The 23067-nt window shown below is 35.1% G+C and overlaps 1 protein-coding gene across 5 annotated transcripts in view; it reads right to left on the bottom strand.

Moving 5' to 3' along the window:
- The window catches only part of LOC127799500 (DNA-directed RNA polymerase V subunit 1), a 45108-nt gene extending 22771 nt beyond the window's left edge, over positions 1-22337 (bottom strand). Inside the window, exons 1-13 of one of the 5 annotated variants that reach the window (XM_052333592.1) lie at positions 22068-22337; positions 21521-21610; positions 21209-21369; positions 20660-20786; positions 20385-20500; positions 16390-16443; positions 11272-11439; positions 7339-7497; positions 7093-7248; positions 4920-6647; positions 4654-4829; positions 3465-3540; positions 3237-3361 (exon numbers count right to left, since the gene is read on the bottom strand). In XM_052333592.1, the coding sequence (XP_052189552.1) occupies positions 3237-3361; positions 3465-3540; positions 4654-4829; positions 4920-6647; positions 7093-7248; positions 7339-7497; positions 11272-11439; positions 16390-16443; positions 20385-20500; positions 20660-20786; positions 21209-21289 (2966 nt within the window). In that variant the 5' untranslated portion in view covers positions 21290-21369; positions 21521-21610; positions 22068-22337. Of the gene's footprint in view, positions 1-3236; positions 3362-3464; positions 3541-4653; positions 4830-4919; positions 6648-7092; positions 7249-7338; positions 7498-11271; positions 11440-16389; positions 16444-20384; positions 20501-20659; positions 20787-21208; positions 21370-21520; positions 21611-22002 lie in introns of all 5 variants that reach the window. The other 4 variants (XM_052333609.1, XM_052333600.1, XM_052333585.1 and 1 more) reach the window with 4 other exon arrangements.
- Positions 22338-23067: the final 730 nt, after the last annotated feature.

Raw genomic sequence — 23067 nt, 5'->3', positions numbered from 1 at the left:
GAAGTTAGGGAAGAACCAAACAGAGAGGGAAAGAACGAGAATGATTAGAGAGAAATTGGAGGGAGATTGAGAGAATTCAAGAGAGGGAAATGAGAGATTTCAATTATCAATTCAAAGATGATTCTTCTCCTACAATAGTGACTTAGTTATAATCTCACAGCCATTGCACCCATGTGCAATACAACCACTCACGTACAATACAACTGTAATCCTAACAAGTATTATATCTTTATTACAATATTGCCCTAGGAACTTGACACAACCCCCATTAGCTTGATTGTTGTCCTTGTCAATTTCACATACGCAAGTTCAAATTGCACCATGACAAGGGAATGGAAGCTCCTATGTTAAAGGTAACAATCATAAAGTAGGCTCTAGGGCTTGGTGTAGTTACCAAGTTATCGTTGCAAACCCCGAGATATTATTACGGCAAGGGATGAACAAAAATCCAGAGCTCTGATTCAGAATTCTCTCGATTTATCTCCTCATGAGGAATTGCCAAAACATTTGACTCTTTACCCATTCCAATCTAAAGGATTAGTCAATCAAATAATAGATAGTAAATGGGTTGGTTTGAAAATAAATGAATTGCTAGTCGTAGAATATTATTCTCGTTAGACTTAAACCTAACTAAGATAACAAAGATTCGGACAATTTTGCTACCTTTCGGCGAAGTAAATTGACCTAAGGTTAAGATAAATAAGGCTTGTGGATTGCATTCCCCCGCAATGCATCACCAACAACCCAACCAAAGCCTGAGAACCTCCACTGTCAGTAAAACTCTTTGTTATCCCTAGCTTCCTCAATCTGTGGGGTCCTTTCAATACCTACCAACTTAGTAGGGGGCCAACTACTAGTCAACTCACCTACAACTTTCTACAACCATTAAACTAAGTAATAAAGTTTTTAAATTCTTTGCTTCTATTTTCTGTACATACAAAAATCAAGTTTCAGACAGTAACCAATTGTGCTTCATGGTTTAGTTTTTTTGTTTTCAACTTTAAGGAAAAGGAACAACAACCATTAACCAATTCACTTGAATCTGAACTAGGCATCCATCTCTAGCAATCATTCAATATTGGCCATTGCCACCATATCCACTTCAATCAACACCTTAAAGCTTTCAACTTCCAAATCCACCCTAAAGAGCCTTTTCCAACAAAAAAAAAAAAGAGTAAAAAAGGTAAATCGCTCCATGAGGGTCAGATGATATTCATTCTTAGCACAAGATGGATACTATTCACCAAGGACGAGTAAAATAAAGAAGGAAAAGGGGGAAAACAATGAAGAGAAAATACAAAATACAGGTACTATTCACAAAGTTTTTCAAAAATAGCTGTAGGATAATCTTTTTTACAACAACACTACTAACTTATTTTGCACAATCTCATCTAAAAGATTAAGTTAATTAAAGAGGGTAACAGTGTCTCATAAATTATTATTCATACTCGCAACACATCCATGGCCCTCATGCTGCTTGCTCTTTGGGTGCAGTTGTGAATTACCATGTCAAACCATTACTCGTAGGATATCCAAAAGACGAATCTACTCATTGGACAGGTCAATCCTATATGGACTGTCAACTGTATATTAGTTACAGATAAGATGATGTTAACATTTGGAAATACACTTAAAACTAAACAGAACTTATGAAAAAAAGAGATTTTTATATAATCTATTATATAAGAGCTGTTTAATTTTTTCCATACTATCAGGAATGGACAACCTATATCTTCAAGTATCATTAAGAATTAGAGGATACAGATGCCAAAATTGGATACAAGAATGAACACAATGCATGCTCTTTTTCTCCATCGAGATGGGAACATGAGGGGAAAAAGAGTATGTTTAATAAAGTAACGCATGGTTACTCTGAAATACCAAGGGGTAGTTTAGTTGTGGAAAATTATTTCCATTTTTCTATCTCAGATCTCTAGTTTTCATTTTCTATAGAAAATTTGAAGAACATGTTCAAATGTTATGAATACAGACACTAATTTTCAAGAAAATTAAAACAATAACATATGTTCAAAAAGAGAGACGTTTAATTTTTTTTTAAGTAACTTGTGTTAGAAAATGAAATGAAGATATTTTGTGGAAATTTTTTGAAAAACCATGTTTTCCAAATCCCCAAATTAACAAGGACAACTTAGAAAACTCATTTTATTAGTTTTCCAAGTTTAGTTAATTTTGAAAAACTGCATTTTCCAAATCTCCATTTTTAATTTAAAAAAATTTGGTATTTGAACAAGTTTCCTAGTTTTCCATTTTCTGTAGAGTAATTATTTGGAAAACTGGGGCAGTTTTCCACAACTGAACCGCACAAAAACGTCCACATCAAGTCAACACATCACTATTTTATAAAATAGTTATAGAAGCACTGCCCAGAACACAAACATCAGATCATATTATTTACCTCTAATGGCTAATGCTAAATTTCATATGGCTAATATAGCAAGAGAAAGACATCAACAAAAGCCCAAAGCAACAGATATTTAGCTAAGAGAAATAAATTATATGGCCCTGGAACTTGCTTGCAAGTAAAAAGTCTGCACTAGTAAATGATTGTAACCTATAACTGAGGCTCAAGCATAGATCAAACATACTTTTGTGAGTGCCGTCTGCTTTTACTTTTTCTTTTTTTTTTTCCATCTGGAAAGCCCTTGCACAGCAGTGCTTGAATAAAAACAGAAATTATGTTTGTTCAGACAAATAAATATGATTTTTAGCACCCACAGCCAAATTTCGTGGGAATTTTGAATTACTATCGATGAATAAATGATAATAAGACATCAATTATTCAAATGAAATTTAAGTGCATAGGGTAATTTAAACTTACTCTTATGACAAAATATTGTGCATACTTTCAATTGCAATTTCAGGAAGAAGCAGAAATTTAGTTGCAAAGACCCCAATAGTTAAAATCATGCAGATTGTTTAAGTACTACGAGAACTGTTTTTTGAATACAAACAACTTCAATGTACAGCTGCATAATGAAGTAACATAATGACACATTCTGATATAATAATGGAAGTATCTCAGTGTAAAATAAGCATCAAAATGACTGTCCGGTCCCACTGATATCAAAAGCCAATGTAATTACGTCTAAGCAGACATCTCAAGAACTGCTGAGAATCCAATACCAGAAAGGGCTTAACTCACAGCAGCTAAAAATTCAAAAAACACCAAATTTTCAATTGTCATGCAAACAAGAAAAGTGAAAGCAGAGAATCACCATGCAGATATTTTTAATCTCTTGAAGAGATGACCAACTTTCTTCTTCTTCCGAAATGAATTCATAGTTTCTTGGCATTTCTCACAAGCCTCTTGCAAGTCCATATGCAAGCCTTCAAACTGTGCCTATCACACAGGCAAGTCATTTAGATTCAGCTTCAATAGTCTACAAACAGCCATTTTAAACACAAGAAATAATCCTTCAACATTTCTCAATAGGTGAAACAACCTTATTAAGATGAACATGGCCAAGAAGATTAGCATCAAATTCAGAACTTCCATGCATTCTTTGTAGCCCGTTATACCTGCAAGGAGCAAGCCGTAAACAGTTGACCACAATGTCAAGCAGAAGTTATTTTTTTACCAACTGCAATTCAATGGAACAACCTCTAAAAGACAATCAAATAACAATAATGATTAATAAATGCAACAAAAACTGTAACACCTGAAAAAAAATCATAGAAGAATTCACATAATCTAAGGATAAGAAAATCCAAAGTTCAGCACAAAATTTATGCATTGTCCAAGAAAAGTTCATCATCCAACCCATCATATCCAAACACAAAATAAAAAAATAAAACATTTGATGAACATGGTAGAAAGCATGGTTGGCACTTCTAACACTTAATAAACATGACAGACCCAATGACAAAACTTAAAAAAAAAAAAAGACAACAGCAATACATGCTTTACCAAGAACATAAACCAAGCAATGATACTTGATGTTTACACTAAAAGCAAGGATTATACAAATGAAAGTAATGGTGCAGTCACCATATGCTTCTGCACACCCACCAGAAACAATTTGACGCTTTCTGAAGCTAACACTCAAGCTGATTATATGCAAATATTGGGAGAAAGACTTAATTAAAATCTTGACAAGAATGCCGTTAAGCAAAACTAGACTGGAACATGATGGAAGTCAGCAAAGACCTTAACTTTGCTACAAAATTAGCATCATTTGACATGGATCCTATTGGAACTTTTGCCTAACTACTACTACTACTATAACAATCACAAGCCTCAACCCAGAAAGTGAGTCAGCTCCATGAATTATAGACCCCAGCAATCTCCATCTTCTTAATTCTTTACACCAGAAGTTTACATGTTTCTAGGCCGTCCATCGTCCTAATGTTTCACTGAAAATTAAAGATCAATGGTAATCATTTTAGTTACTATAGCAAGATATCAATAACAAGAAGATCATATAACGTTCTAGCCATCACCATAGTTGGGACTTTTTTCAACTGATTCTTAACCAGACCTTTTTAGTTTTTACCTTTCTATCCATCACCACAGTTTTATCTCAAGATCATATAAATGACTGACACCATAAATAAGAAAGATAAAAGAGTAGGAAACGAGGGCTCAACATATAAATAACAACAAATGCGTGAAATGGAAAAGATACAACATACTCAATCAAGAATTCAGCAGCAATATCCTTTAGTCTGACTTTTTTCAACTGATTCTTAACCAGATACGCAGCATTTTCTCGGCAATACTTTCTCCCACAATCACAATCATTCAAATATATTATTACCCGTCGGTCTGAGAGATCATTCTTGAAATTTACTGAGCAAAGAAGTATCTCCTGAACAAACAATAAAATAAAATAAATTGACCAAAATGGGACCATCAGAAGAAAGAAGAAAAACAAGGTTGATATAATTAAAATAACTACCTTCATCATCTCCCATGAGGAATTACTGCTCGGGGAAGAGTCAAGGACTGCTTTATATGCTGGATTTGACATGGCAGTTGCAGCCAACACACCAACAGGTTCACCAGCAACAAATAATCTCTTTGTCCCAGGCTTATAACCATACTCAAATTGAATTATTGAATTGCTACAGAGATTCCTCACTGTCCCATCATAACAGATGACAACATCCCGAAGTATGGCCATTAAATTCTTGAATAGAGTCCCCGGTTCTGTCAATCCTCTAGACGAACGGACAATCACTTCCCTGGCAGAAATAGAATGAACCATCTCCTGATATGGATCCAAGCCATGAAAAAGGCAACTCGTCACCAGGCCAAACTCCTCAGATGGATGGGTACCACACAGAGGATACTTCTTCTCAAAAAGATAAGCCATGTCACCTACCAAACTCTTGGAGTAAAATTTCCCCTTGTCTGAAAGTTGCAACCCCAAGAACCCAATTTGTTGGACAACTTTATTAATGGCTGAATCACTTTTAGAATCTATTACATTACCTATTGCTGAGGACTTCAGAACAAAATTTGCAACAGGAACTCTCAAAAGTCGCAACTGATTCTCCAATTGCAACTCTACCAACTCGTTATAAGCTGACCGCAAATGACGCAACAATGGTGAAACATCCTGAATGCATTTTTTAATATCTTTCACTACCTCTGTGGGTATGGAAAAATCTTCTAGGCTCACACTATACCCATTTGAAAACAAATGTTCCATGAGCAAGGGCTGTAAAAAGTTAAAGAACTTTAAAACTTCCCCTGGGTCCTTGTCACAGAAAATAGAGGTAATAATATCATTAGTCATTCCTTGTAAAAGGTCTCTGCTAAAATCTATACTCAGTATTTCACTTTGTCGAATGAGACTTGTCTCCTTCCAAAAGTCAAAGCACCGCGGAAGAGCAGTCTGTAATACTTGTAAAGCAGTCCACTGAGGGCCTGATCTTTGAGCCTTCACCACTGCCGGCAATGGCAAAGAATTTGAAACGAACATCACTAACTGTTGGGCCACTGCTCTAGAGAAGAAGTAATTCTTAAACATAATTTTTAGAGATAATAACGAATCAGTGGTCAATTGCAAGTTAAGGTTCCCACTATGAGAACTCTGCAACTGTTTGTCAACAGAGAAGAGTTCCAAAACCTCTGCTTTAGCAGCAAGAGATTGGGGATAAAATAAATGAACACAGTCCCCATCAAAATCAGCACTAAGTGGCCCGCAAATAAGCGGGTTGATCTTGACCGTATGATCATCGTGAACATATACTGACAAAGCTTGGAGGGAATGTTTGTGAGTGGTTGGTGGTCTATTTATGAAAACTATATCCCCATCCATTACCCGTCGATGTACCACTTGACCAGGTCTTAAAAAGGTATGTCCCTTTGAACCTTCCCGTAGAGAATAAGTTGATGAACCATCCCTATAGGTTAAACAGAGTTTTTCATCGACCAGCTTCTGCAGATACTGCATATTATACTGAGTAACTCTCTCCTCGAATGTAATCCTTTGAGCAATTTCAAAAGGTAGTCCAATTTCCTGGACACCTTTATACGCATCACCAGTAATAACACTCCGTGAAGAGAATCCTGAACCCTTTCGGATAAATAAGGTCTTCATCTTCTCAAGCCATGCTTTAGTAGAAGAATCATTCAGCTCTTTTCTAATCCCAAATCTTGTTTCAACATCACGAGATGCCTGGTAAAGCACATGTTTGCAGGAAGACAATAAAACATCATTAATTCATAAACATTGAATTATAAAGCTTCAATAATATTATAATATGATAAAGGTAAATTGAAAATGCATTTAACCTCAATGGTTAAGCAATAATTTTCTAGACAAAACAGTAAACCAATGTAAACTAAGTTGGCAATCATCCAAATCATTGATCATAAAATGCATTGGACCACATCTAATGTAGTAATTTGATAAGGAGAGATCTAGACTGCTCATCTCATAGCATAAACTTTTAAATTTTTCTATACATTTTGGTGGCATGTTTTTGTGCAACTGTTTGTTTTATTCCTTTTTCAGGAAGGATCCTTGGGGAACAAAGCAAGAGACCACAGCCTCATCAAATTATGCACACTTATTTGACTGTTCCTATCAAAAAGGAACACCACATCAATGACTAAAATACCTTGGCAGCACCTCTAACTCGAAGATACTGTGCAACTGTTGCTTGCAAATCATTTGCTTCAACTTCATGAGATTCAAAATTTGGGGTCCCAGATCTTGAACTTTTGATAATCTCAACTTGCTTCAGTACTTTCTTCAGCATCGTAATAGAGAGATCCTGGAAAGAAACAAGAAGACAGCAATTATTTCAATGGTCTTATAAAAGCAGAAGTTCAACCAGGGAAGCAGATTAGCAAGAGCACGTAACTGAGGACATGACAGTAATTCCATCAGATATGTCTGGAACAGACAAACAGTTTGGCGGGACTGGCAAATATTGGATGATATACCCATCTTGAGGGAAGTATCCTTTCACAGCAAGCTTTTTCTTGGTCTCCGCAGGTATTTTTTTTAGAATTGCATTCACCTGCATGTTACGGAACATAGAAATAGAAAATTAAATTTAAAGCAAACATGATAACACAAGAATAACTCCATGCGCTACCAAGCAACTTAAATAAACAAGAACTGTTGAAAACAGTACCATGATAAGGTCCACTTCAAAATCCTACAAATATAACATAGCGACTGAATACACAAACATGTCATCTTCTGAGAATGATACTTGAACACAAGATTACAGAATATATATATACATATATGCATATCATAAAATATAGTTTCACATAATTGGCATGCCACTACTGAGTACAATCTATGTCAAGCAAATTATTGCCAGGGCACCAGAAAGCTTCAAAGGAGGACAACACTACATAATTTCAATTTGCATTGAGTAAAATATTACATAGACCTTGGGCATAGAATGATGCAATAGGATTTATCAGATCCATATGTCAAAAGAAACAGAAGCATTCCAAAATTACAGAAATTCTTATTGCACTTACTATTTCCTGCTGGAAGATTGTATTCGAAAGGTGAAATAGTAGATTTCTTGCTAATAGAGTTTGATTTCAGCAAGGATTATGCAGTAGACTTCAATTGCAAAACGGTCTTCCTTAAATGTCAAACTACAAATATTGGACGCCCCATTTCCTTTACCCAAGTTGAGAAAAACAAGATCATAAAGCAATGAAGGGTCCATCCTCTCATAGAGTTGTGAAGCACAACTGAAGTAGTAAAAAACGAGGTCCTATTTAATATGAGTTGCCTATTGTGTAATAAAGGAAAAAACTAAAGGGGTTCACTACCTGTGTAATCACCATCCATTATAGTTCCAATCAATTGACAATCTCAACCATCCACCACGTACTACTTGATAATAAAGAACATCCACCTTATGCTTGGAGGAGCTTCCATTAGGGTGAATTTCCATTTTTAACTAGAAGTGACATAAATATATTTAAATATTTATTCAATTAATAAAATATGTCATAACAGACAAGCACGTAAATAAATTACTAGTCCTAGCATTTGAGTAGCACGTTTCAGCCACAATGCCCAAATCATAACAATGATGAAAAAGCAACACCTAATAATTATATTGATAAATTCATAAATAATTAATTTGTATGGATGATATGGACCCTCAATTTCATCATCTATTAGTGCACAAAAGAAAAATAGGAAACTTCAACTTATTAAGTCCCTGAATATAGTATAATATCCCAAATTCTCCAAACCTCTAAAAATCTTGGTGAATCCAAATTTATGAACACCCTAATTTTTATTTCTCAGAGACTAACTCTTATTTTGTTTTCTAACTTATAAAAGAAATTAAAATTTACATTAGCAAATATAATCACAGGTTCCCTGGTGGATCAAGTAGATGAAGTCAAAATATTAAAATGTCAAAGAAACTAGTTGTGGAGATTCAAATATGTTGTGTTTCTTCACTGTTGATTTATCATCTTACCCAATTACAAATATTTCCCAGAAGATTATAACAAATGCATTCCAAATTAAAAATTAAAAAAGTTTTTGTGACATTTTTAAAACTTTGGAATGTTTTAAAACAAGTATAAACATTAAAAATGTTTTTGTGTGCAAAATATATAATTGATTTGACAGAATTGTCATGATAAAGAAGGTCAAATGCCTCCTAGACTTTGGAATTCCAGTAAGCTCTCGGAAATACTGCCCATCATTATAAATATTAATCTTCACCACCAAGCAAATGAATGCAACTTTCTCCACATTCCAGGAAAATGAAGTGGTCATCAAATTATCAATCCAACAAAACAAGATCATCACCAAGAAATAGTCTGAAAAATATATTCTTACAAAATTTCTGTTCAATAATATCATGAAAATTGATTTTCTGTCCAATAAGCCACAACAATGGATTTTTTGTTTTCAAATTAGTCAAAAGAAATTTATAAAGCCAACTTGATCAAAATATTTTGTATAATATATTACCCAAAGAATTTATAGTATGTCAATTCCTAGTGGTATGCGGTTACTAGTAAGTACCTTACATATATTTAAATTAATATGAAGATTAAACTAACCAAAAACAAAGTGAAAAATGACTCAAGCAGAAAACCCCCAGGACGACAATACTGCTTACCAGAATAAAAGAAAATACATCTAAAGCATTGCACTTGTAAAATTGATTATCAATAAATAGATTCTATTAAAAAGTTAAAATGATAGTTCAGAATACACAAAAGAAAAACTAATTCAAAACAAAAGGACAAGAATATTATTGTCATTATCAACTACTTTTCATTACAGCAGGCATGGTCACAGATAGAGATGACAAGCAAGCTATAATCCATGTAGTCAATTATGAACCCCACCCACTGAGATTAAGACTATGTATGTTTTTGTTTATGAGTTGCTTTCATATGTTTTTTCTTAGTGTTCGAATAAAAACGAGATAAAAAAGATAATGTAAAATTTGTATGTGTGTTATTCTACTTAATTAAGAAAACCAATATAAACAAAAAGTAACCATGAAACAAAAAGTTGCAAATAATGATGACCTCAACGCTCCCTCAGTTGGCCAACATATTATACAATAGCTTATACTGCACATACAAGCATACAGAGAGAGTAGTTTGCAGTGCCTTCTCTCTACTACCATTGTTATACCTTGTGGAAGGGTAGTGGACATGAAGGTCAAAAGCCCTGAAATGAGACATGCATAAAGCAGTGCACACCCAAATCCACATTTAATTGCTTCTCTGACTCAAAATAAGTAAAGCAGATTACTACTTGTGGGGATCTGATCAAGTAAGCTCAAGGAAATATCACAAACAGAGAAGGGTAAACAGGGAATATTAAATAAGTAAAGCAGATTATTACTTGTGTGTGCAAGTACGCGTACATACAGAAAGAGAGCCTCAAAAGAGTAGCCATTTTATGCTTGTACATATTCTTGAAGGCAATGAGATTTGAATGTGGCTTGATAGTTGCCTTCATAGTGCCAATTAGCTGGATATTGGGTTATCAACACAATCAAAGATTGTTGTTGGGAGAGTGGCTCATTACAAAAAGAGGCAGTAGGACCTAGATGTTTACCACTAACAGAGCATTTAGAATGGATAGGGTAAATAGCACAATATTGATACAATCACATTGCAGAGACCAAAATTCTCAGCTGCCAGAAACCTCTACCCAACCCATAATTTATTAACGTCACAGCTAAGGCAACCACCTTCAAAAGGTTGTTGCCTAGCCCAGACTAATATACCCAGGATCTCCCCTTTGGCAGACCGGTGTGAAATTCGGCACGCTACAGTATCACACCCCACCATCCCCCTAGGCAACCACCACCGCCAGACCAGTGAGTCAGCTCTGATACCAACTATAACAGCCTAGGCAACCACCTTCCAGAAAGTTGCTGCCTAGCCAGCATATATAAGCCCAGCATCCCCCTCCTGGCCAGCTGATGTGGGATTCGCCAAGGTCACTCACCGACTGCTAAGCACCAGGTCTTGAAGGTGGTTGCCTAGGCTGTTATAATTAATGTCATAAGGCAACAGCCATCAATATGATAAGGATATGAGACAAAGGAGCACCTAGCTGGGACCAAATCTCATAATAAGACCACATGGATAAAGTTTAAAGAAGAGACTACATGGATTACAAAAATTCAAAGAAAAAGACAACTAAACAGCCACAAGAAATAAAGCAATCAATCAATTATCAGCAGTGAGGAATTATATGAAACACAAAATACATCAGTAGCCAATTAGCATTCAAGGTTAATTGACATAACAGTACAGACAAACCAAACCTCAGAAGGAAGCAAAGGTCGCCTTTTGCCTTCACCATATCTGTAACCATATCTGTCTAAAAAATTCCAGTATCCTTCTCGGATGTTTGACTTAGATGGCAGTTTTAACTCTATGTAGCCTGCGCCATCTGTTGTTGTAACCTCGTCAACAGAAATTTGAGAAGCCTCCTAGAAAACAAAATGAAATTAAATAGAGGCATGTTAAGAATGGAACCACAGTGGACTACTTTATCTTGCTTCTAATGGTGCCACTGACTTCAGGATCAAAAAGGTAAAATCTTTGAGATATTCTATTACATTTCAAGCACAACATAAATTAGATTGGTGATCATGGGACAAAGATATTCACTCTAGAGCCAGGACCATGATCCAATTGTGGGCTAATTCATTATTTATCAGGACAAGATTTCTGAAGTTCATTTATACAATAGTCAATCATGCAGTCCAGACTGCCTCCCCCATAGATAGGCCAAATAGCTACAATTGTTAAAAAGCCAAAACCAATTGACATTTTTACCCTGGGTCTCTCTCTCTCTCTCTCTCTCTCTCTCTCTCTCTCTCTCAACTAAATATATACAAATTCTATTCGGAAAAATATAATCCAAATATAATGGAAATCCAATTTTAAACTAAGAAAACAAATATTTTAATTTCTTTTTTGTTTATAGAAATATACTTAGTTTAAAATGAACTAAAATTAAAAAGGGATAATTACATCAATCTCCCTTGAGCTTTAGAGAAATTACATAAGCTCTTGTATTTCTGAAAACAAGTAATGTTTTGCCCCTACCGCTATTAATTTTTTTTTTTAAATCAATAAAATGCCTCATCTCTTTCTTCCCTAACTCTCTTCCTCCCTTCTTCTTTCAAAGGGGAAGAAACAGCCGGCCGACGTAATCAAGTTCTCTCTTCTTCTTTCTCTTTCTCCCACTCTCTACATCCCTCTCTTTCCTGCTCGCTACCCACCTGCAGCGATAGAGACAACTCCATCACAGCATATGGCGGCTCAGACGGGGAATACCACCAACCACATCCATTTGCTGCACCATGGCAGTAGATGGGAGTAATACAATAGAGTTTATCCATTGCAGAAGATGGGGTCATTTATATTTATATCTATGTAAATTTAGGTTTTTAAAATTTCTTCATTGTATATAAAATATCTTTCATATATATATATATATATATATATTGGTCTGACAATATAGACATATATTTACTTTATATATTTATATATTTTTTTATTTATATAATAGAAAACATTTTTGTATACATAATACAAAAAATATTTTCTGTAATTAAACAATAGTTATATATATTTTTTATTTTATCTCTGAATTTTAAAAATATATTTTTAGTTTATTTGTTATATTTTGTAATTAAAATGCATTTTTATTATTAAAATATATCTATGTAAAAAGATAAGAGGGGAGAGCGTATATAAAAATCAAGGGCAAATTGGTCAACTTACACAGTTGTTAAGAGCAAGAGAGGTCTTTGTAATTTTAAAAAATACATGAGTATTGCGTGTTCACTAAATCTCAAGGAGATCAGTGTAATGCAATGGCTTGGCAGAGTTCAGCAACTCTGCCATTGCTGGGTTCAATCTCAGCAAACCCAACTGAGAGAGAGAGAGAGAGTCAATGATGGCGGTGATTACACAATCAAAAGGAAATCACAGCACATAATTGAATTCCATAGCCACTTGTGTGTCACGAGGGGAATCCCATTTACCTATCTTTAATTTCCTATTGCTTTAACTTTTGGTTATTTCTTTTTCTGCTGTAATTGTTAGCTTTCTTGCTGTCATTTTCTGTTGGGAATTAGTTAGCCTCTAGATCCTACGTGTAGTGGCTAGGAAAAGACAAAAAGGTTGGTTGCAACCGAATGAGGGAGTAGGATCTGCTACAGCGGACCCATCCTCCCACAGCTGAGTATATATTCTCTCTAAGGCTATCTTGGAGAGGTATCAATGAATTGAATTCAGAATCTCTCTCTTTCACAAACTCTCTCTCTGCTCTCTCTCTCTCTCTCTAACGTCTTCGTCTCCTTCTATCCCTCTGTTCTTGTTCTGTTCTTAAGCCTTCTAATTCAATCAGAATTAGAAGGCCGACCACTGTCACGGACCAGCTGTGACATTGTGCTTCTCTAATCACAAATTATAGTCATGTGAGCAATTCCAGAGAGTGAGCAACAAAATTGTCTACAATAATCGAGATCGAATAGCCCAATTTGAGAGAGATTTTCACATGGTTTCTGAACATGACACCGTGAACAGTTTCATTGGCACAGATATGCAAATATCTGGCATGCAGATTCTATTCTATTCCAACACACCAAATATTTATCAGATTGCCCAGACCAAATCCTGTTGGGTTTGCAGACAACCTAGCAACAACATAATCCATCGAATCATTGGGCTTACAGATTTAGGGGCAAGGTGACATTATCAGCAACGGTCTGCTCTACAACCCAATCTGCAAAGGGTTTGTGTGTGTGTTTTTTGGTGGTGGTGGGTGGGGGGGGGGGGTGCTGTCAACCACCTCTTCCTCAGCCGGAAGCCTTGTCGCTGATAAATGTTGACTACAGCCATAGCCAATTTCCGAATTGGAGAGAACAGAGAGAGAGAGAGAGAGTTTTGAATGAAGGGCATTCTGGTGATTTCAAAAATTCACATGGGGTTAATTAACAGCAGGGGCTTAATCGCAACATAATTTGCACAGTAAGAGTATTCACTTAGTTTCTCAAATGTCAAGGGTACCATCTGCATCTATGTTAAACCTTCAGGGTACCTAACCTAATTTTCCCTATCATTTATGATCAATACATCCAAGTTTTAAATATGAAATTGCAATCACGCAGTTTGTTATGAGGATTGAGAATAAGTGCAATTTTAACTTTTAAACATTGGAAACAATGCTTCATGTCAATATTTTGCTAAGTTGGGATGATTCAAACATTACTTGTGATTTTGTTGTGTTTGCAGATTATATGTCATTTACTTGCTTGTTATTATATGAATTTGTCATTTGTGTTGAAACTTGAATTTAAAATAATGTTTTATCTTCATGTTTTAGACTACTTTTTCTGGAGGACGGTTCGGCTAAGTCATTTTTGTTTTGTTTTGTTTTGGTGGGGGGGACACAGGTTTCTGAACACACCCACCCCACCTGCAGTCAGCCCACCAAATTCGAACTCAAAATCAGTATCCTTTTTAAAATAATATTGTCATTATAGCGCTTGAAATGATATTAGTTGTTACTATAGTAATATAGTATTGGTTATTTGTTATTTATGATTTTATAAGTTTGCACTTACCTCTTTGTTGGTATATATTGAAAATAATGATCTATAGGTATTTTTATACAGATTTTTAATAAATGTGAGCCTCACGTCCAAGGGGATTGCGCCTTACACCTAGAATCCAAGCACTCTTGCGCCTTAGTGTGCCTTGAGGCTTTAACGCCTATGGCTTTGATATCATTTATAAGAAAAACTAGTGTACATCCTTGATAAACAAAAAGGTAGGCAACCTCCATATTAAGCCTTAATCATTTCAAGGAAACAAGTAAAAAATCAAGGCAATAACACCTGAGCGTGATTAATAACAAAAATCCTAGAACAGCTCAACATATCAAGGCAATAACATCTAAGCATGATTACATGGATGCAATCATTTTCTTGGGAGTTGGGGAGGAAAACGAGAGGGTTTCTTCCCTAGAAAAGGTATTGATGCTAGAAATTTTTCAGTAAATGTCTGACCTCATCTTATTCCATTCAAATTTCCATTTCTTTAAGAAATTTCTCCCATGATGTGTTTAATTTTTTCCAGTAATGTATCTGCTCTGCATTCTTGTAACTGGATACATTTATGCATTCATGATTATGTCACGACCTGGATGTAGGCAGACGTCCAAGCCCTTGAATGCAGTCATTTCTTACAGTTAGGAATTAAGAGCAGTTAATTGTAGTGGAGTATTATTTACAGTTATGAAGTAGTGGAGAAATAGTAGAGTAGCGGTCACCGCTCTGTAAAACTGCTGAATAGCTTTATATATAAAGCTATACCCTAGTACTGAGATTATCAAGAATCAAGAAATTATTGGAAGTTTCTCTCATTCTCCCTGTACTGTTTTGCCCAAAGTAATAGGATGCTGGAAAGATGAGAGAAATCAGAAAGAAATAAAGATGTCATGGCGGCAGTTAGTTATTAGGATTTAAATGTAACTAATTGTTATGTCTAAGGGTAGTTTTGACTTTTGTAAGTTAGTTATATATCCTTAGGTAGTTCTGCCTCTCTAGTCTATAAATAGAAGGGTGCGGAGGTCAGTCTCATTCATTCAATCAATTGTATCTTTCATTCCTTGTGTTCGAATTCAGTGAGAGGCGAGAAAGAGAGCTGTGAGTTTATAGTTCTTGTTGTCTTCGGTTAGAGTATTGTATTCGAGAGGCAAGGTGAGGTGAAAGAGGGGTATTTCTTGTACTGGTTTCTCATACGGTTCTAGTGGATTGATTGCTTCTTGGATTGCTGGATGTAGTGCCATGTAAATGGCATGAACCAGGGTATATTGTGTGTGCTGCAATCTGGTTTGATTTTCTTTACTTTTCGATTCCATCTTTATTGCTTACTTTCTGTTTTTGAATGCTGTTTGAATTTGGTGAGTTTTTGAGTGATTCTTGAGAGATTATAGTTCTCGGTTTAACACTCCCTACATATTCTCTGTTCTCTTCCCTACTTTCTCCCTAAATTTTCTCATTTCTCTCTATTCTCTGTTTCCCTCTATTATTCTCTTTGTTTTCTCCCTAAATCTTCTCATTTCTCCCTATCTTTCTTTCTTCTTTCATGACTGTCAACTAGAAATCCTAGATTCAAAACCTAGGGTCCTGACAATAATATGCTTGAATGTACATCATCATTTCTAAGAGAAAAAGATAGAAATGAGAAAAGGATAGATAGAGATATGGCAAGCAAGTTCATCTGGAAGAATTAATCTTGGATCTATAGGCATATAAATGAAAATATGGTACCAAAAAATGACACTCAGCATACAATAATACTCATCTGGAAGAGAACAAACATACACAACCCAAAGATAACATTAACAATCAAATACTCACCTCGCAACATGAGGACAAAGCTCTTTCAAGAAAGCCAATGTCTTTGACCTGAAACTGGAACACATAAAATCCCAATAAACAAATCCATGTAGCAAGGAGGCAACAGGCTAAAACATAATATATATATATATATATATAGAGAGAGAGAGAGAGACCACATGTATGACCACAATAAATGTCAATAAGTTAGTCAACCAAATAATCAAAAACCTATTATATCATGACAAAGTAACAAAAAAATAACCAAGCCATTCACATCCACCAAGTAACATAAAGTGATTGTCTGCAACATTCTTTCACAATCAGAAAAGCAAGGAAGAGATCCAAATATATCACAAAAGTGGACAATACAAAATACAATTCACAGAGTAAAGAGAATTATTTAGGGATTGTTTAGCTGTGGAAAGCATTCCCAGTACTCCAGAAAGTTGCTCCAAACAAAATGGAAAATTAGAAAAGTTTTACAAATTCAAAAATTTTCAAAACAGAAAATGGAGATTTGGAAAATGCAACTCTTCAAATTGCAGTGAACTTGAAAAGCTCTGAAACTGATTTTTCCAAATTTTCCTTATTTAGAGATTTGGAAAGCATGTTTCCATACAAAATTTTCCACTGATCATCTCCATCTCCTTCTCTAACACAAGCTACAGAAATTCCCAAATTCTATATCTTTTCTGGACGTGTACCAATTTTTTAGATTAGAACTTAGTTTTCTGCACTTTTAAATTTTGAATGCATTTCCAAAATTATTATTGACTGTTGGAGAATCTCTATTCCCTCCAGCCAAAAAAAAAAGAGGGGGGGGAGCTATCCAACCGAAATCAATATTAATTCTTTATATATTAATATCAAAACACTAGTAAAAATATGAATAGTAAAATTTATTATCAATAGTATTTTTTTATGATATTACTTGTCAATAGTATTATAAATCATGTCATTATGGTAAATATATTACTAAAATTTTGCCTGAAAATATTGTCATATTAATAAATACTTTTAATATGTTAATGATTTTAATATTAAATTCTAATAGTCTTCTAATGAACACAATTACATTAATATTAATATTCTTTATAAATATAAATAAAATTGTAAATATTATCACAAACATTATTGTATCAATAATGTCAAAACTATTATATTCATATGTTAATTTGATATAATATTCATTATATTTCTAATATCGTAATATTATTAATATCTTAATATGATGTTACTAAAAATCACTACTATTATGTTCAGAATTTTACTAACATGTTATAATATTCTAAAATTTCTAAAATAACAGAAAAGAATAAAAATTTATTAGTAATATCACTAGTAATTATCATTAAGATTATAACATTAGTAATATCTTTTTTTCCTGTAAATATAACATTAGTAATATCATGAACATTATAGCAATAATAATAATCTTATGACCAATGTTCGAAAATGCGGCCTAGGCGTTCGGCGGCCACTGGCTGCCCCGATTAAGGGCTGCTCGGCACCTCTAGGTGCTGGGCCCGATTAATCGGGCCACAACGGCGCCTAGGCAGTGCCTAGCCGCCTGGGTCGCCACCTAGGCCATGCGCCTGCATGGCCTTTCCCTTCTTTATTTCCCCTTTCCCTTCTCTATTTCCCTTTACCCATTCTCTGGTTGTTTGTCTTGGGTCGTTTCTCTCACTCTCTCTCTCACCGCCGCCGCCGATCTCAACTCTTGGCTGTTCTCTCTCGTCGCCACCGATCTCATCTGTTGGTCATCCTCTCTCGTCACCGATCTTGTCTTCCTCTAGTATGTATCCATCTTCCTCCACCTCCAGCAGCAAGCAGCAACGCAAGCTTGCGTGCTTGCTACTGCAGCAAGCATCAAGCAGCAGGTTGTTGCTCCTTGCTGCAGCACCGAGCCTCGTCAATTTAATATTTGCTCGCACCCCAGTCGTCTCCTTGTTGCTGCCTTTGTTAATATTTCAAATATTTACAAGCAACAAGTGTTGTTACATCATTTATTTTAATATTTGTTAATGTATTAATAAAAAAAAAAATCTAGGCAGCGCCTAGGCCCTTCCTAGGCGCTAGGCGCCAGTCTGCTGCCCGACTAGCGCCTTTTAGAACACTGCTTATGACATTATCAACTTAATTTATACATAATAATATTAAATTATTACATTAAATTTATAATACTAGTAATATAATTAAATTAATATTGTACTGATAGCCTGATATTAATCTTATAACAGTAACAATATAATTGTTAGTACTAAAACATTACAATAATTTAATTAAGAACATGATATTACATTTATAACAATATTATTTAATTGATGACAATAAAATTACATTAAATTATATAGTATAACAATATTGCTATCAGAATTTGATGTTATAATACCAATTATAATGATAAAAAAAAATGTGAAGACAAATTTCATAATAAAAATTGGAGCTATTATGAGTTCTTAAGTTCTTTTATATTACATTTCAACAAGTTGTGAATTTATAATTTAATTTATATCCTAGCTATATTTTCAAGCTCTTTTATTTTGTTGGCTAAGTAAAAGGGATGAAAGAGAGATGACTACTGTAACTCTTTGCTAAGATATGATCTAACTCCTGAGCCTGTTAGGACTAAGGAGTTCCAAATAAACCATAACTGTGAACCTAACCCCAGCCAAATATACACATAGTCCAAGCACCACTTCACATTGGGTCTAGCATAGAACTACTACAAGAAGTGAGATTGCATACACAATCACAACAGAAAGATATGTCTTTTGAAAATGCTGTTTGGTTTTCTAAATTTTTTGCATGTTAGAAACCAACCATTTTCAACATGTTCTTCAAAAGCTGGAGATATGAAAATGAAAAACATTTTCTGAAAACAAATGAACTCAAATTCTCATGCCTTTATAGCTGATGCAGAACCAAGAGGGGGAAAAGAAGAGCAAACTCAAAATCTCAAAGTGAAGATCAATAATAAGGGTTGCCTTCAATTACACCATGAACAGATATAGACAACTAATACAATGAATCCCACTCTTATTACCAAAACCAGACTGAGCATGGAACTAAAAAAGGAACAAGCAAACTAGAGTCAAACAGGCTTAAATCAAGAAACTTTCCCAAAAAATACAATAATGGCTTAAATCAACAAATTCTACCACACAGACTAATCAAGAAAAATTTTAAAAATAAAAAGAAGTGGTCAAGCAAAAAAAGAATTTCTACTAAGAAATTAATTATTCTGATTTTACACAATTATTATGGGGCCCATTCTTGTGGTGGACACTATATTTTATATTTGAAATGCCAAACAACCACAATAAGAAACATGTGATGACAGTGTGCAATATCCATGATTCTGTTAATAATTACCAAATCAACTACCTTTTAACCATTAACTCAGACTCTATCAACAAGGGTACAGAATATGGACAGTATCTACCATTTATTGTATTTATTCAAATTTTCTTTTTCTGTAAACAGCAAAGGAATGCAACAAGACAAAAGACTGCCTTAGCAAAATTAAATGTTAACAAGAACATATAATTAATCAAGAAAATAAACAAAGTTCAAAAGGCATAGAGCAGGATTACAAGAAAGGTAAATTAGGATCCAAAAACAAACTCCAAGTTCCTAAGCTTCCTAAGCAACAAATTAATACTTACCAAATCAATTACCTTTTAACTATTAACACAAGCTTCATCACCTATGGCAGGGATAGTACCTATCATTTATTGTATTTGTTTATTTTTCTTTTTCTTTAAACAAGAAAGGTATACAACAAGAAGAAAGACAGCCTTAGCAAAACGAAATGTCAACAAGAACATGTAATTAATCATACAGTCAACAAAGTGGGAAAGGCATAGTGCAGGATTACGAGATAGGTAAATTAGGATCCAAAACAAACTCCAAATTCCTAAGCAACAAAATGTCATCACATAACATGCCAAATTTCAATCCCTTAAGCCAAAGCTAACAACAAGCTAAAAGTAAGACAAAATAACATGTACCTTTCCACTTTTTAGCTTCAAACATTTCAAGCACAGTAAACTCAGTAACCTCTTCAGCTCGCTCAAATGTGAAGGGTGATAAATGGGAATTGGTAACTCTATATACCCAAAATGACCTGAAAGGCAAAAATATAAAAATAAAGGAAGAAAGAATGGGTGCTTATCAAAACTTATGTACATGCATAGTAATTACAACCAAGAGCTTAAAACATGTTTATTTCAAATCCATGGTATGATCAAAAGGTTAAGGGAAAAACAGTATGAAACCCTATTACCTTCACAGTTTCCAGGTTCCACTGCACCACATGATTCACATTTTCCCGAGTCAAGTGGCAAACCAAGGAAAGGATTCGCAAGCTGACTAGCATGAGTTATAGGAAAGTCGCTATTGGAAGATATGCACTGAGAGAAAACAAAAAAACAATTACAAATGTAAACAATCAAAATAGCGAGCCAAGTCAAAGTCCTACTTAACTTAGCAGGCCAAATGTTAAGATGCCCTTCTCCCTTCTATACTGGAAGCAACTTTATGGGGTTTATATAAAACGATGCAACTCACAGAAAAATTAAAAATATAAGAACTTTGGTCGTGATTCTAAGGTTTGTGATGATATAATACATGATTAAAATGCTAGTTGGAAATATTTGTAATGAGAGAGAAGCACTGAAATGTTATTTGAACTAGATTCTTCTTAATAGCTTCAGTTTCAGAAACCAAGTCAGTAAAACTTTGTTTCCTCAATGAAAAACAAGCGGAACAACTACAATGGCAGGTGATAATTAAAAAAGTTCAGTAAGAATGCTAAATGTGAGTCTGCGCTTACAATCTCCTCAGAGGATGCCAAACCAAATTTAATCCCTGTTATTCTCCCATCCCAAACTGTTGTTGAGGGGCTCTCTTCCATATCTTTCACAACTTTTCTTGGAAAAGCACCATAAACGAAGGCCCAAAGCACACCCCTGACACCGATGAGAAACAACAAAGCTACATGGACAAAAATAGGGGGAAGTTTCAGTAAGAGTGGTTGAAGCCGGTATGAAATGAAGTTTTGATCATTAATCAAGAAAGAAAGCATTAACACAGAAAAATAAGGGAGACAACGTTGAAGCTAGACAGTGATCGTTCATAGAATTACATCAGTAGCACAACCCGAAGTTATATCAGATGTCTTCAAAACTTAGCTCTACTACAAACTGCATGAGTACCAAACAGATTCCTCCCTCCCCTGATAGTTCAAAAAACTCGAGGAAAACGAAATAATCCGATGAGTTATCTTTTGGTGTCCATTTTCCCAAATAAAACCAAAGCAAGCAATACAAGTGGAGAGTTCAATTACAAATAAAACGTCGCTGTAAGATATTCTCACTAAACAAACACCAATCATGACCAAAACATGACAAGATAAAGCATTGTCAAATTTAGCTCAAACCCAGTAAGCAAATACACGAACAAAACCATCAGAAAAATAAACACATTAACAGCACCACAAAACCCTAAACGAGAAATCAACCTACTCCCCGGCCCAAAAAAGGGAAAAAATCCGAAACCAGTGCCAAATTAGAAAGCAACAAACAGCACCCCGGTCAAAACACCCTAATACCAGACTTCTACACTAACGCGTGTATATATAGCATGAATGTGAGTACGCAAGCAGCAGCAGGCCAGAGAGAGAAACCCCGAACCATTCCGGAACGAAAACCCTAGTTCATCCCAACTCCGGACGGCCAAATGCGAGTGAAAGAGACTCGGAAACCGTGATTACGCAGAACGAAGGCGCGAGAGAGTGTGCGGTGAGAGAGAGAGAGAGACAGAGACAGAGACAGAGACAGAGAGAGCGACGCAAAGAGGAATCTCCGTCTTCGCGACGCTCGGACTGTAGAAGAGGGGAGAGAGAAACGCTCGGGGGAGAGAGAGAGAGAGAGAGACTGCATGCACCGAGCGGGTGCTTCGACTTCGATTTTACCCTCACCGTGGAGGGCTAGGTAGGGGGAGTGTTTCGGGTTTCGGGATGCGAAATGACCATACTGGCCCTTAACGTTGCTGCTCCACGTGGCACTAACTTTTCCCAAATTTGGCTCGGCAGTGTCTTGATGGGAGCAAACTGGGAAACACAATGAACATAGAAGGAAATTTTTGTAGTTCTTTAAGCGCCGATTTGGCGATCGCGATGAGTGGCTTCCATCTTAACCTTACACGTGGACGCTAATGCATTACAAGTATATATTCCCCGGTTATTCTTATTTATTAAATATTAATAACGATCCAACAACTAGAACCAATATAAGGGTAAGAGAGACTTTTTATCCCTCTACTCGAGTTCAAAAATGGATATAGTGAAAGTGGTTCAAAAATTAGTATAAGAGTAAATGAGACTTTTTAATATCTCGACATCTCAAGTCGATCATTCTCATATGTTATAATGTTTCGGCTGATGATTTGGGCTAATGAAGCCCAATTAGGCTCAAGCTCAAAATCAATGTAGATTGGCACCCGATCGCTCTTGTTATGGACAGTAATTTGGGTTAATTCAAGCCGAATTTAACTTTTGCTCAAAAAATCGATATAAAATTAAATGAGAGGCTCAAACATCAACATAGGGGTAAATGAGACTTTTTAGTTTCTCAATATTCCAAATCAATTATTCTCATCAATTATACTATTATAGATAGTGAATTGAGCTAA

The sequence above is a fragment of the Diospyros lotus genome, chromosome 1 (genome assembly GCF_014633365.1).
Source record: "Diospyros lotus cultivar Yz01 chromosome 1, ASM1463336v1, whole genome shotgun sequence".
In the NCBI taxonomy this organism is placed as follows: Eukaryota; Viridiplantae; Streptophyta; class Magnoliopsida; order Ericales; family Ebenaceae; genus Diospyros; species Diospyros lotus.
This window is presented reverse-complemented; position numbering and strand designations above follow the sequence as displayed.